The 13796-nt window shown below is 40.4% G+C and overlaps 1 protein-coding gene across 2 annotated transcripts in view; it reads right to left on the bottom strand.

The window, feature by feature from the left end:
- The window catches only part of Gsk3b (glycogen synthase kinase 3 beta), a 142183-nt gene that overhangs the window by 54700 nt on the left and 73687 nt on the right, over window positions 1–13796 (bottom strand). For both annotated transcript variants that reach the window (XM_034515876.2, XM_034515875.2), the window contains exon 3: window positions 13648–13731. In XM_034515876.2, the coding sequence (XP_034371767.1) occupies window positions 13648–13731 (84 nt within the window). The remainder of the gene's footprint in view (window positions 1–13647; window positions 13732–13796) is intronic.

Genomic DNA, 13796 nt, shown 5'->3' with positions numbered 1-13796 from the left:
GCCTTTGCCTCCCAAGTGGTGGGATTAAAGGCATGTACCATCACTGCCCGGCTTATTCAGATGTTTAAAGAAAAGCTTCATCTGGTTAATTTTAATTACACAAATTACTTTTGAACACGAGCAGAGCTGTACAAATGTATCTACCATACTTTATAATCCCAGTACAGTTAAGAGTCCTATCATATTGCTTATAAATATACTATGATAGCTTATCATTTATCATAATGTTTATTATTTTCTAAGCTGAAACTCAATGTCTTTTCTCCTATCAGGAAAGACTGAAGACATCAAGTCAAAGACCAAGAAACCAAGCTGCTAGCCCTGGCTCTGCTGCCAACTGGTATTTATGACTGATGATATATCTCGGCTTCAGTTTCTTCAGATCATAAGAAATGATGAACTAAGAATTCTTCAAAATGCTACAGCCTCCACACAAATGTTTTGTGTGTCTGACAGTCTAGATCACTAGACTGATCACTTCATAGATCACTAACACATGAAACAACCTTATGGAAATGAGCTCAGACCCACAAGCTTGTCAATTGGTTGCCAGTGTAGCAAAGAGCTCAATGTCAGTTAAGAGAAAGAAAGGAGTTACAGTCAAACAGGAAAGAGAAGAAAGCATTAGCCACACCCTGTTCTCTGAACAGCACTAGTTTCATAAACTGAGGGGGAAAAAAAAAAAACAAAGTTAAGGGTTACTATTGGTTACTGAGTAGTGAACTGCAGGTGACTGCTCATAATTCCACCTATCAAACTCGAGTTTGAGTCTGAGTCAGTGTTTGGGTGCATCTCCTACAGGTCAGAGTTACTTCAGGAGGGAAGGGCGGGTGCGGGTAGAGTTACCCACGTGTAACTCTCTGCTCTACTCTCCTACTTTGTGTAAGTTTCTTATCTTTTAAATAAAGATTGAAACAACAGAAAAAAACCACTATATTTAAGATATGAGTTCAGAGCATTCCACAGAGCTCAAAAACCATCTTTTTTGATGGTCTTCCTTCTTCCATAGCCAATTGGAACACTACAGTCTGTCGCTCTCATCGGCACAAGGGTAAGCAAACCAATGCAACAGCAACAATGCTGACTGTCTTTATGAACACAGTTACACCCCACCAATTCAACATTGCCTATTGCTGTTTGTCTAAAATGACAAGAATCAAGTAGTTGTGGTAGTGACTCAGTAGCTTGCAAAATAGTTTGCAAAACTGAATGTATCAAAGAATAAAAAATGTATATGGGTTTTCGTAACTCTGGTGATATTTAGCTTTCTGCACAACCTGAACTCAAAGCAGCAGGCTACAAAGAAACCTCAATTGTGTTAACTGGTCTCATATTAAAATCATCATCAATAAATTAAGTTGGAGTTGAGAGAGTCTTGGTTTAAATATCTAAAGTCCCTATTAAGAATTTTGGATTGGAGCAGTGATGGTCCATGTCTTTAATCCCAGTGCTCGGGTAACGTGGCAGCTCACAGCTGTCTGTAACTCCAGTTCCAGAGGGATCTGGACACCCTTACATGGGCATGTAGGCAAAACACCAATGGACACCGAATGTGGAACTTGGGTTCAGGCTGCGGGTGGTGGTACATGCCTTCAATCCCAGCAGAGGGATATCTGTGAGGCAGAGCCAGTAAAGGATGAACAGTGAACCCCTGCCTTGGAAAGAGAAAAAGAGAGAAAAAGAAAAGGGGAGTGGGGGATGGGGGTTCCTGGGTCCAAAAGTGAGTAAAAAGCAAGCAAGAAATAAAAACCAGTTGATTAATTTTGACCAGATAGCCCCCAAGTTTGTTCTTAAAAACCTTGTGCTGGTGAGAAAGGGGACAGCTGGCAGGCAGTGCTCACAGCAAGGCGCAGCAACGCAGAGCTAGCGAGCTCCTTGTTTAGTGTTTTCACTGGCAAATACATCTGCCTATTAAAGAGCTAGGACAAAATTCTAAGAAAAAACTGGTGAAGCAAGACTCTAGAACAGTAGTTCTCAACAGTAGTTCTCTGTGGGGCGTGTCTTCTGTGGGTCAATTTATAACAATGAAACTATACCCTAAAACCATAATACTTACATTACGATTCATAATAGTAGCACAGTTACAGTTATGAAGTAGCAACAAAAATAATTTTATAGTTGGGGGTCACCATAACATGAGAAACTGTTATTAAAGAGTTGCGCATTAGGGAGGGTGAGAAGCACTGCTCTACAATGCTGTGAAATACAAACAAGAACACAGAGAGGTGAGATAATGCAGTAAAACTTCAAAATTCGCTGAAGGCCGAAACACCCTAGGAATCATCATGACATAACAAATGGATAAGTTCTAGACATCTGGCCATAGGACAGGCAGTGGGATGAATGGATCCAGCTGCAGGGCACTCAGTGGGTAAGAGCACTTGCTCTTGGTTTTAGTCCCAGTACCCACATGGAAGCTCACAAGTGCCTCCAAAGAGATCCAACTCCCTCCTCTGGGATTTGCCACCACCAGGCAGACATGTAGGAAAAAAAAAAAAAAAAAAAAAAACCCATACATAAAATCAAATTTAAATTAAAAAGTACAGAAAACTAAGCTAAAAATAAACAACATCAGCGAACAACAACCCCAAAAAAAAAAAAAAAAGCACAGGAAACATAGGTGTGCCAAAATTTTGTGTAAAATTAATGTCAGGCTACATTTTTCCGGTTCATGTAAAACATAAATGTATTCATTTCATATTGAGATTCAGAGGCCATTCTCAAAATATTTCACTATGTAAAATTCTAAAGTCTTAAAGATTTCCAAAATCCAACACTCCTGGGTCCATAAGCTCAAATAAGAGAAATTCAACTCGTGTTACTAGGACCCAAGCAGAGTGGACCTCAGGAATTAGAAGGCCAGTTAACACAAGCATCAAAACCTTTATCTAAAGATAGCTAAATTCAGGGATTCCTGATTCTAAAGAGTGTCGGACAGTTATCACGATGGACAGACTTATGAGAAACCCAGAAGTGTGGACAGTGCCGATTATGGTTACAGTATTTGCTAATGGATCACACCAAGAAAGGCTGCAACAATTAAGGATGGATGTTGAGTAAGAGGAGGCTTCCAGCCGTAAGGCTCCATCAAGGTCTGCCCATAAGTTATCACTTGGATCAGGGGTTTTAACTGCTTACTTTATATTTCACTATTGGAATCTCAAGTGTCCCCAGTGACTCATACCCTGAATGGTTCTGGGAGGTGGTGGAAACTTTAAGAAGTGGACCAAGATGGAGTAAACAGGTCACTGGGGCATGCCTTTAAGGACAGTACCTTGTCCCGGCTTCCCAGTTCACCAGTGCACGTAACACAGTGCAAACCCTCCATCTCCAATAGTCTCCATTACAGTAACACTTGTAGCACTGCTCAATAGTCCAAATCCAGTCTCCTGAATCTCAAACCTAACTATTAGCTATGAGCCTGTAAAAAGTAAGTTACATACTGTAACATACAACAGTGGACAGACAAAGCATGCCTGTTGCGAAGGGAACACTAGTAGAAAACCAAGAGCAAACAAGGGTGAGATGATATCTTCGCCCTGGATGCTCATCCGCACACCTCCCCCCACACGTCTGCATGATGGTATTTTCAGGTTATTAAAGGCCTCACCACAACTGACAACCTGAAAACAGCAGCTGACATCGCCAAAACAGCTTAAATTGTGAGTTAAAATAATTTAAATTGTTTCCTTGTATATTTTTGTCACGCCAGTGTTTTGGGAGCTGGCTGACACTGTGTATGATTTCATTTATTAGAGGTTTGAAGAAATAAATGCCTACACCAGTTAAGTAACAGATGTAAAGGTACAGCCAGACTCTATAATACAAACAGGAGTAGTGGGTGGTAAATCAGTAAACAACTTAACTAGAGGCATTCATAAACAATTCACAGAATGTACTAAACAAAAGCACCAGGAGACAGGTCTGACAGTCAGACTGCACTCTCTCATTTTAACCAGCTGTAAACTGACACCACAAACAATGGCTTAAATGGAAGAGCAAGGACTGTCAGGACGAATAGGCCAGACTGAGTGAACTCTTACTGTGAAACTTAACAAAGCAGAAAGCTGCCAGGTGGTGGTGGTGCACGCCTTTAATCCCAGCACTTGGGAGGCAGAGGCAGGCGGATTTCTGAGTTCGAGGCTAGCCTGGTCTACAGAGTGAGTTCCAGGACAGCCGGGGCTACACAGAGAAACCCTGTCTCGAAAAACCAAAAAGAAAAAAAAAAAAAAGAAAAAAAAACCCCAAAGCAGAAAGCCTTATAATAAAAATTCAGAGTATTAATATACAAAGATCAACTAGACAAATTCAAGACCAAAGCTGACAGTCATCTGGAAAAGTAGATGACAGGTGTAACTACAGAACTCAGTGGGACCACAGAGGCACCCCTAAGGGAACACACGAGCCTTAGCAGAACTGCTGCTCTGGACAGTTCAGGCCTCATTACCAGTACTGACAAAAAATACTTTTAGGCAGCGAGCGTAGTTTAACAAAGCAGAATGCATCAAGGGAGGTAAATAAGATCATGTCTGCTAGAGAGTCAATGCTCCAATTTATTATACTACAAGGAACATGGAAGCTTAGGTAAGGGTTTTGTAAAGTTAATTACCATGGTATTAATTCCTGAACCAGAAATTCAACTCTAGAATACATGTAGGAAGAAACAGTGATATTTTACGTTCTCAAAGTTGTTTTTTAATTTTTTTATTTGGAGGTTACTGTAAAGATTATTTGGGAGACTTGTATTTATGACAGTATTTTAAAAAGACAGAGAATTCTAGGATTCTCTACTTCTGGCATTTGTAATATTCTAAAACTCTGGTTTGCTATAGTCTCAAAACAATTTCATGTGAGTTGCCAGAAAATTCAGCAACTGGATATAAATTAAAGCCAATGACAGAAATGCATATAGAAAGATCTCAGCCTTAAATGCAGCAGCTTACCAGCACAAGAACCACTGCTGAGCCTCCAAACCTGCCTTGGGATTTGCTCCTACAGTGTCTGTGAGAGCATCCTCTCCTACAGAGTGAACCTTACTGAGAAACTGCCCACACCTACAGTGTATAATTATAGATCACTTCTCCACAGAGGCACAATTGGTCCCCCATGGAGGCCAGGTTTAAGCTGTACAACTCGGGCATTCAAATAGCATGGTTTAATACCACCTAACAGTAGCAGCACTGACAGGGAGAGACTCCAGCTTATCAATGTAAAATGTAAGCCAGTTCTACCCCCAGCCCAAATGACTCATAAGACCAAGGAAATAAAATGGCTTGAAGCGGAACCTTCAAAGAGACACAGTATCAGTCTAAAATGTTCATGGAGGCAAAGCAGTGATTCAGAGTTTAGTAATAAGACAGCCAACCTGCATTCTAAGAATTTGTGGGCAAACCTTGTAATCAATTGTCCTTCCTCTGAAGGGTTATGTAGAGCTAGCAAAGGACAGACAGACGCTGACTGTAGCAACAGTAAAATAGGCTGAGGATTAGTGGGAAATCTCTGCTTGAGGAGCTGTGAGAGAAGACAGAATAGGAAGGTACTGTGGTTTGAATGACAGGCTGTGTGTTTGAACACTTGGTCCCCAGCTGGCCGCAGAGCTAGAAAAGTTATGAAATCTATAGGAGATGGAGCCCTGGAGTAGGTACACCACCAGAGGCAGAGTTTTCGGATTAACAGCCTGACCCCACTTTCTGTTCTCTCTCTGTTCCCTGTGCGCATCTGAAATGTAATCCATTTGCTTCCTGGGTGCCTGCCTGCACTCCTGCCAACACCTTCCACGCCATCATGGATTGCTTCCCCTCTCTAACTACTTGACAATATAAACTGTTTGTCCCCTTTGCTGTTTTTTTTGCCAGGGCACCCAGCACTCTACAACAGCAACAGAAAAGAAGTGAGTACAGAAGGTAAACAAACACCTAACAGAAAACAGAACAGACATCTAAAACTAATTTCAAAATTACGAACACTTTTGTGTGGAAAACAAAATGGACTTACAATGTAAACCTTGGAGGATGGAGCAGCTGTAGATGTTAAGAAGGAAAAAGAAAGGGCACACCTTTAATCCTAGCCTCAGGAGCCAGAGGTCTCGTGAGTTTGAATTCAAGGCCAGCCTGGTCTACATAGCTTGCTCCAGGACAGACAGAATGGCAGGACTATACAGAGAGATTCTGTCTCAAAAAACCAACCAACCAACCAAAAAAACAAACAAACAAATCAACCAAAACAATAACAACAAAAAACAAAACAACAAAAAACAACCCAAAGATACTAAGAAAAAAAAGATCAATTTGGTAACAAAAATATAAAAATCATGCTATTCAAAAGCAAAACAAAACCACACACAGACCATGCCCCAAAAATGCTTTCAGGCAAAAGGATTTCTACTACTCACGACAAAGGACCGAATCATTTGTTGTTTTTTAAAGTACTGACTTAACAGACAATAAGAAAACACAAATATTGAAACTGAAGAAAGATGGTAAATGCTCAACTTCACTCCTAATTACAGTAACAGAATGAAAATAAAACAAGCCGCAATTTTCACTTCTGAAATAAGACAGGAAAATGCAATTTGAGAAAATAAAGTATTAGCTCTAAGCCATGGAGCCTTCTGAGAAGTCTGTGAGTTAATACATCCAGGCAGAAGTGAAGCTCTGCAGGACCCTCATGAGTCAGCAATGCTTGGACATTTTTGGAGCTGTCCATTAAAACTATGTGTGCCTATGTGTGCAGTACCCTTACCTATGGACAAGATGACACTTATGAAGAGTAAGGAACTAAAAATAACCTACATGCCTTATGTCACCACTGCTTTCTATGGCTACAATATAAGTCTACCATCAAAAGCCAACTTGGGGAGGGGAGACTTCAGCTTACAGCTCTCGTGTCACACTCCATCACTGAGGGAAGTCAGGGCAGGACAACTCAAGGCAGCAAACCTTGAGGCCAAAACAGAAGCCATGAAGAAGCACTACTTATCGGCTTGCTCAGTTTGTTTTCTTATACACTCCAGGCAGGACCCCAAGTTTCCAACATTTTTGTGGTTTTTCTATCTATCCTCTTTTTCCCCTTTCCTCTCCCCATGACTCCATTTTTCTTTGTTAAAACTTGGTCTCTTACAGCTCAGCCTGGCCCTGAACCCACATGTTTAGCCCAGGATGTCCTTGAGCTCTTGATCTTTCTGCCTCAGGCCCCTGAGTGCTAAAAGGCTGCAGGTGTGTTAGCATGTACTTTTGTGCTTATACCTAGGTATTTACACAATACCAAAAAAAAAGCAAGAATTGGAAAAGAACAAAGACCTTAGAAATGATTCTATAGTTGAGACTGCCATGGATGAAGTCTTAAGATTTCTATTGCTTTGATAAAATACTATGACAAACAACTTGGGGAGGAATGAGTTTGTTTCAGCCCACAACTTGTATCACTGAGGGAAGTCAGGGCAGGACCCACACAGGAAACTGATGCAGAGACCATGGAAGAATGCAGCTTGCTGGCTCATAAGGCCTGTTCTGCCTGCTCCCTTACAAAACAAAGAAGCACTTGCCCAGGGCTGAACCACCCACTGTGGGCAGGGCCCTCTCACATCAATCATTAATTAAGAAAATGCCCCAGAGACTTCCCTATAGGTAAATCTTATGGAGGCATTTTCTCAATAGAGAGTCCCTCTTCCCAAATTACTCTAGCTTGTGTCAAGCTGATCTAAAATTAACCAACACATATGGTTACTAACTATAAAAAAAAAAAAAAAAAAAAAGACTCAGTAAATTTTAATCTCATTAGAGTGATTTTTCACAATAACAAAGCTTATAACATTGTCACATTCCTTGTGGCAGTTATAATCAACTTTTTTTTAAAAGAAAAAATAAAGTTCTAAAAAAACTTTAAAGATCATAATACTTTAAAAGAAAGTAAGTGCTCATGTTATTTTCTTTGATCCTAGTTTAAAATATTTTGGTATGTTCTATAATGTGTGAGTAAGTGCTACTACTTTGTTGTGCTTGATTTTTTTATATACTGCACCCACTACCATTGTTTGGTTCTATGACCCTGAACTACAACCTGGAGCCATGACAACTGGAAGCTTCTATCTCATTCAGCTTTTAGACCTAACAGCAGTTTCTCAGTGCAGTCCAAGAGCAATGTGCAGAAAGTCATGAGAAGGCCAGGGCAACAAGGAAAGGAAAGAGGCAGAAGGATCTCAAACCATGAACATTAACTTGTAAAGTAATTTGGTGTATGGAAATTGTTCTAAGGATATACAGCAAATGAAAAAAAACACTTAAGAGACTCTGCTAACCTTGGTAAGGTACCTAGGATGTGGTCCCAGAGCCACAATGTGCTGCTGACTAGGTACAACACTGCAGATCCAGAGCAATAGCAAGAAAACCACAGGCTGCAGAGCACCACATACTGGTAAGTGCATCAGTTCACCAGGATGTAACCATTCTTCACAGACTCCAGCAACCGACAGAGCCACAGACACACAAAGGCAACGCTGACGTAAAGCAGAGGAGGACCAGTTTTTCAGAAACTGCTGCAAACAGTAATATACTATCTGCAAAACCAGAAGAGAACTGGAGTACTGCATCCGACACTTCACCCTAACAGCAATTACACACTCTTCTTGAGCACGCAAAGGAGAATGCACGACCACCACAGGAAGTCACACGACAATTTCAGTAAGTTTAAAAAGAGTGAAACCATGTGGAATACCTTCTCCAGCCACACTGGACACTAGTTCCATAGACAGGAGGAGGCTGGGGAGATGGCCGCTAAGGAAGACACTTGCCACCAAGTCTGATGACCTGAGTTCAATCCTGAAACACATAGTAGAAGAAGAGAACTGACTCCCATAAGTTCTCCTCTGACCTCTACACTCATGCTGTGGTGTATGCCCACACATGTGCTAGTGCACACACACACACACACAGAGAGAGAGAGAGAGGGGGGGGGGGGAGGAGGAGAAAGAGGAGGAGGAGGAGGAAAACTGAAGAACCTACAAATGTGTGGAAATTAATCCAATCCAGACAAGGAGTGAATGAGAAAGGAGACTAAGCAGCAGAAATTTTATACTATAAAAATGAGAAAAATACTTGAGATTAACTGTAAACAAAAATACCACATACTAAAACTTTATAGGATGTAACAAATGCAATATGCAGACACAAGTAATTTAAAAAAAAAAAGATTTCAGACTAGAGCAAGCTTGAGAAACTGAGTTCAAGTCCTTAGCACCCACATAAAAGCTGGGTAAGATTAGATGAACTTAACATCAGTGTTGGGAAAGGGGTCATAAGGATCCCAGGAACTTGCTGCTCAATCAGCCCAAAAGGCAAATCCTGTGTTCAGTGAGCAACCCTGCCTTAAAAAATATGGCTTAAAGCAATTGCAGCCCCCACACCTGCACATACAGGCAAGCATACACATGCTTACCACACACACAGGAAAGATGACCTCACTGGAAATAGTTACTCATCCTTATAACCCAAGCACTTGGGAGGCTGAGGCAGGAAGACTGCTGTCAGTCCCAGGCTAGCCTGAGCTATAAGATAAGACATCTCAAAAAAAGGAAAAAACTAAAAAAAGATAGAAAGAAAGGGGAGTGGGGAGGGGAAAGATCTTGGGCTAGAAACCTGGCTCAAAGGTTAAGAATGCTTGCTGCTCCAGTTCCAGGGGAATCCACATCCCTTCTGACCTATATAGGCACCTGGTATGTACATGGTTCTCATATATACATGTAGAAAAAAAACTTGTAAAAAAGTAATAGATATAAAAAGTAAGGAGGCCTTCTAAGTCATGTTAAGAACTCTGGAATCTACCTTTTAAGCAAGAGAAGTGATGGCATCAGAAAGCAACCTACTGCTGTTTTACATCAGGAACAGCTTCATCTTCTACCTCCAATGGTCAAAATTATTAACATCTTGCCAAGGGCGGACACTCAATTCTCAACACAATAACCCATACAACCCATCGCAATTGATAATAGAAAAAAATGAGATAACTATGGATCTGTTTTAAATGATTGTTTAGGTTAGAGACAGAGAGAAGTACATAATAAAAGAAGAGAAATCAACAAGTTTTCAGATGCTACTTGTAAACTCTCTAATAAAACTAACAGGAGTGGTGTCCAGTAAGTACCTAATATGTATTAGCTATGACTACCCTTACTACTCTTACAACTATTATTGCCACTACAATTGTCGTTGTTCAATCATCATCACTAAACTATTTTAAATGTTATATTTCTATTGCACATCCTATGCTGAATAATATAAAATCTTTTATATGCTGGATTCAGACTCCTTAGGTTCTACTCCCAAACCCCATTTAGTAGCTGTAAAAAATCTGAAGTAACTTACTTATATGTCTCAGTGTGGTTTGCATCTGTAACATGAAGATAAAAATAGTATTCTTCACAGAAGGTACCACACAGTATGACTTATGAAGAACAAGTAAAAGGTTCATGATATGATCTAATGTCAGCAAGTACTCTATGAATTTATGCTATTACTAAACACAGTAATTTATTAAATGGTAAATTAAGATGTGGGGTTCACAGTCCAATGCTATAAGTAATGGGCAAACATGAAATGTGTTCTTACAAAACCCCAAATGTTAAGAGGTAGGAGGTAGACTTATAAAACTGAGTAGCTTGCCCATATCTGTGCTACAGCATGCCAGAACTGCAAAGCTAACCCACCTTCCAGCTACAAGGCAGGTCATCCACTTCATTTCCAAATGGGTTTATAGCATTTATTTTCTGAATAGATTATTGTTTTAGTTGAGGACAGGCAGATATCTGTTTCCACAGAAGAGCTACTTTGTGGTTCATTTATCCTATCACAATTCTTCATAAAATTTCAGGAGGATGTTTTCTACAACTAAATACTAAAGTGGTGAAAAAAAAAATCACTATTCTGTAGACTTGAAATTCACAAAATTATTAAGTCTAAAATTTCAAAACCCCCTAAATTCCCATTGTTATCTAATCAAGGGAAGCTACTATTCACTCTAAATTAGAGCTCCTAAAACTTAAAGGGTGTTCTACAATATGTTGGTTACAACATGCTTCAGTTACTACAGCAAGTAATAACCCCAGCAAGAATGTTCACAGTCCTGATTCTGACTCAATAACTCCTAGTTACAATAGCTAGCTAGCATTTCCCCAGTTATAGGCAGAGAGTTGATTGCCTAAAGGGAAAGTCTTTAAAGCTGTAATCAGGGGGCTAGAGCTATGGCTTGCAGAAATAGTACTGGCTGAAAAAGCCCAGAGTGGGGACTGGTTGCTGGTTCCCAGCACTTCTATGGTGGCTCACAACTGTCTGTAACTTCAGCTCCAGACCTGACACCCTCTTCTGGCCACCACAAGTACTGCACATCATGGTGCACAGACACATGCAAAAGTACCCAACACATGTTAAAATACAACAAAATCTCAAAAAAAAAAAAAAAAAAAAAATCAATAACAACAGCAAAAATTAAGCCAAGAGTGACAGGGTACTGAGGAAGAATCAGAACTATCCAAGCCAGACAGTCTAGAAGAAATGAAACAGAAATTTGGGGAGGGGAAATACTCCAAACCAATAAGTATCTTTTTACTTTGTTCACAAGTTAAGATATATTACTTTTAGTAGAGACAGATTTTTGTTCTTCTGATAAACTTCCGTTAGAGAACTTCCAGCATCTGCAAGAGTAGTCATAGTAAACAGAAAAGTAAAGGCAGGAGCAAGGAGGGAGAAATCCCCTCTGTGGCACTCACAGAGTATCCAGTGAGCTTTCCATCAGAATGAAGGAGCCCTCCAGGGAAAGCAAACCCTGAAACGCCACTCAGTGCCCCACAGGCCTCCCTTCCTGCCCTTTCATTTCCAAGTTAAATGTGTTAACATTTACAAAGCATTAAAATAAGGCCTGGTACATGGGGACTATATTTATTAAAGTAGTTACAACACAATGTTTAGGGAATTTTTCAGGAGGCATTTGCAAATGAACCTATATGTTATCTAACAGATCATGAAATATGTAATTCTGACGTTTACTTTCCTCTCGGGGCATTACAGTGTCTAGCATCTAATGATAAAGAAGTCATGAGGATACAAAACCCCATTATAAAAATGCTGTGGACACAGGGATAGCTCTAGAATCTTCCTTGGGAAGGGACAGGAAAAGTAAAGACAGGCCAGAATAAACACTAATGGGCAGTCTGCTAGATGAAGTGAGATAAAAACAGGTAGTACCAACCAATCGCTCTAGAAACAAAGCTCCAAATACTTTGAGAGTTTACAATTCCTAACATATAAGTAGAAGGATCTTAAGTGTACAGACAACTAAGAAACAAGTGTTAATATTATTAGATCAATTCGCTAATTATGGTGGTTAAAACATACGTTATGACAATAATTATAGATCTGTAGACATGAACATCACAAACATGAATTAAGTATCTTCTTGTATTATAGGTCTGAGGTAAGAGTAATAGTTAAGGACACCTACATAAAGTTTAGTGAAAACTGTTAAAAATGGTTATACTAGAAGCTTTCTGTAAAGTTGAAAGGAAATGTAGGCCTAACAACATTAGACATCACAAGCATAAAATCGGAAGCCAAGTGATCTCATTCGGAGTAATTTGGAAAAAAAAAATCAGGTGCTTTGGTTGTTTCTTTGTTAACTTGCCTTGCTTTTTCAAACCAGTAAGGGGGATGGAGGGGTGGGTGTGGGTAAAAAGACTGACAAGACTGACGAGGTGAGGAGGACAGTGAGAGGAAGCAAGGAGGAGGTACCGAAGAGGAGGAGGGTGGTGTCCCAGCACAGACTTGCCCTCACTTTCACAGAATTGAATTCAACTACAAACAGATCTTTCAGTGTTTTTCCCTGGTTAAGCAAAACCCCCTACTTCCCTTTCTCCTCCAATCAACTTCCAATTAACATAATGACATAATCTTCCTTCCCCTAATAAACAAATGAACTATCAGAGGGTTCCACAAGCATGCAAGGAACACAGAACTATGAATAAGAAATGTGCTTGAGAACTGCAGACATGTTTACTTTAAACTGGAAAATGCCTTTCCCTCCATTCTTAAAGGGCTTTGAGTTTAAGACAGGACTGCTGCTATGCAGCACTCAATAATAACCTCTCACTCGAGAGAGGACATCTCAACCCTTCAAGTACTCAGGTCTGGACAGACACCACCACAGCGAACTAAGAAAGTTTACTTTCTTTTTAAATTGTGTGTTGGGGATGTGGGGTCCAGGAAACCCACATGTGCAAGCCCGTGTCCACGTGAGGCGACCAGGAGGAGACATGTAGTGTCCAGCTCTGTTAGTCTCCTCTCACTGAATTTGAAGCGAGGCTGGCAGACAGCAATGCCCAGGAACCCATCTGTCCCATGACCCCACAGAGTTTGGCTATAGGTGTAAGCAGCCATGTCAAGCTTTAACTGTAGGCTTTGAAGACTTGAACTAAGGTCCTCCAGTTGGCGTCCCAAGAGCTCTGAAGCTGCCTCCCCATTTCCACACTATCCTCAACTGTATACCTTAGGTTCAGAATCCCTGGTTTGTGCTTTGAATTTTCCCAATCAATTAGCAAGGCTAGGTGATGGAGGAACAGAGGGGTTATTTCCACAAGAACAGTTCATACTTTCTCACACCTACCTTCTCACCACTCGAGTAGAAGAAATACCGCAATCGGACTATGTTACAGTGATCTAGCTTTCTCATGATCTGGAGCTCTCGGTTCTGCAAAGAAAGCACATAAAATATTTAAGGATAACAGCTCCTCATCATAATGATCAAGATCCTTC

Source organism: Arvicanthis niloticus, chromosome 12, assembly GCF_011762505.2.
Source record: "Arvicanthis niloticus isolate mArvNil1 chromosome 12, mArvNil1.pat.X, whole genome shotgun sequence".
Lineage (NCBI taxonomy): Eukaryota > Metazoa > Chordata > Mammalia > Rodentia > Muridae > Arvicanthis > Arvicanthis niloticus.
The sequence above is the reverse complement of the archived record's forward strand: the minus strand, read 5'-3'. Positions and strand labels throughout refer to the sequence as shown.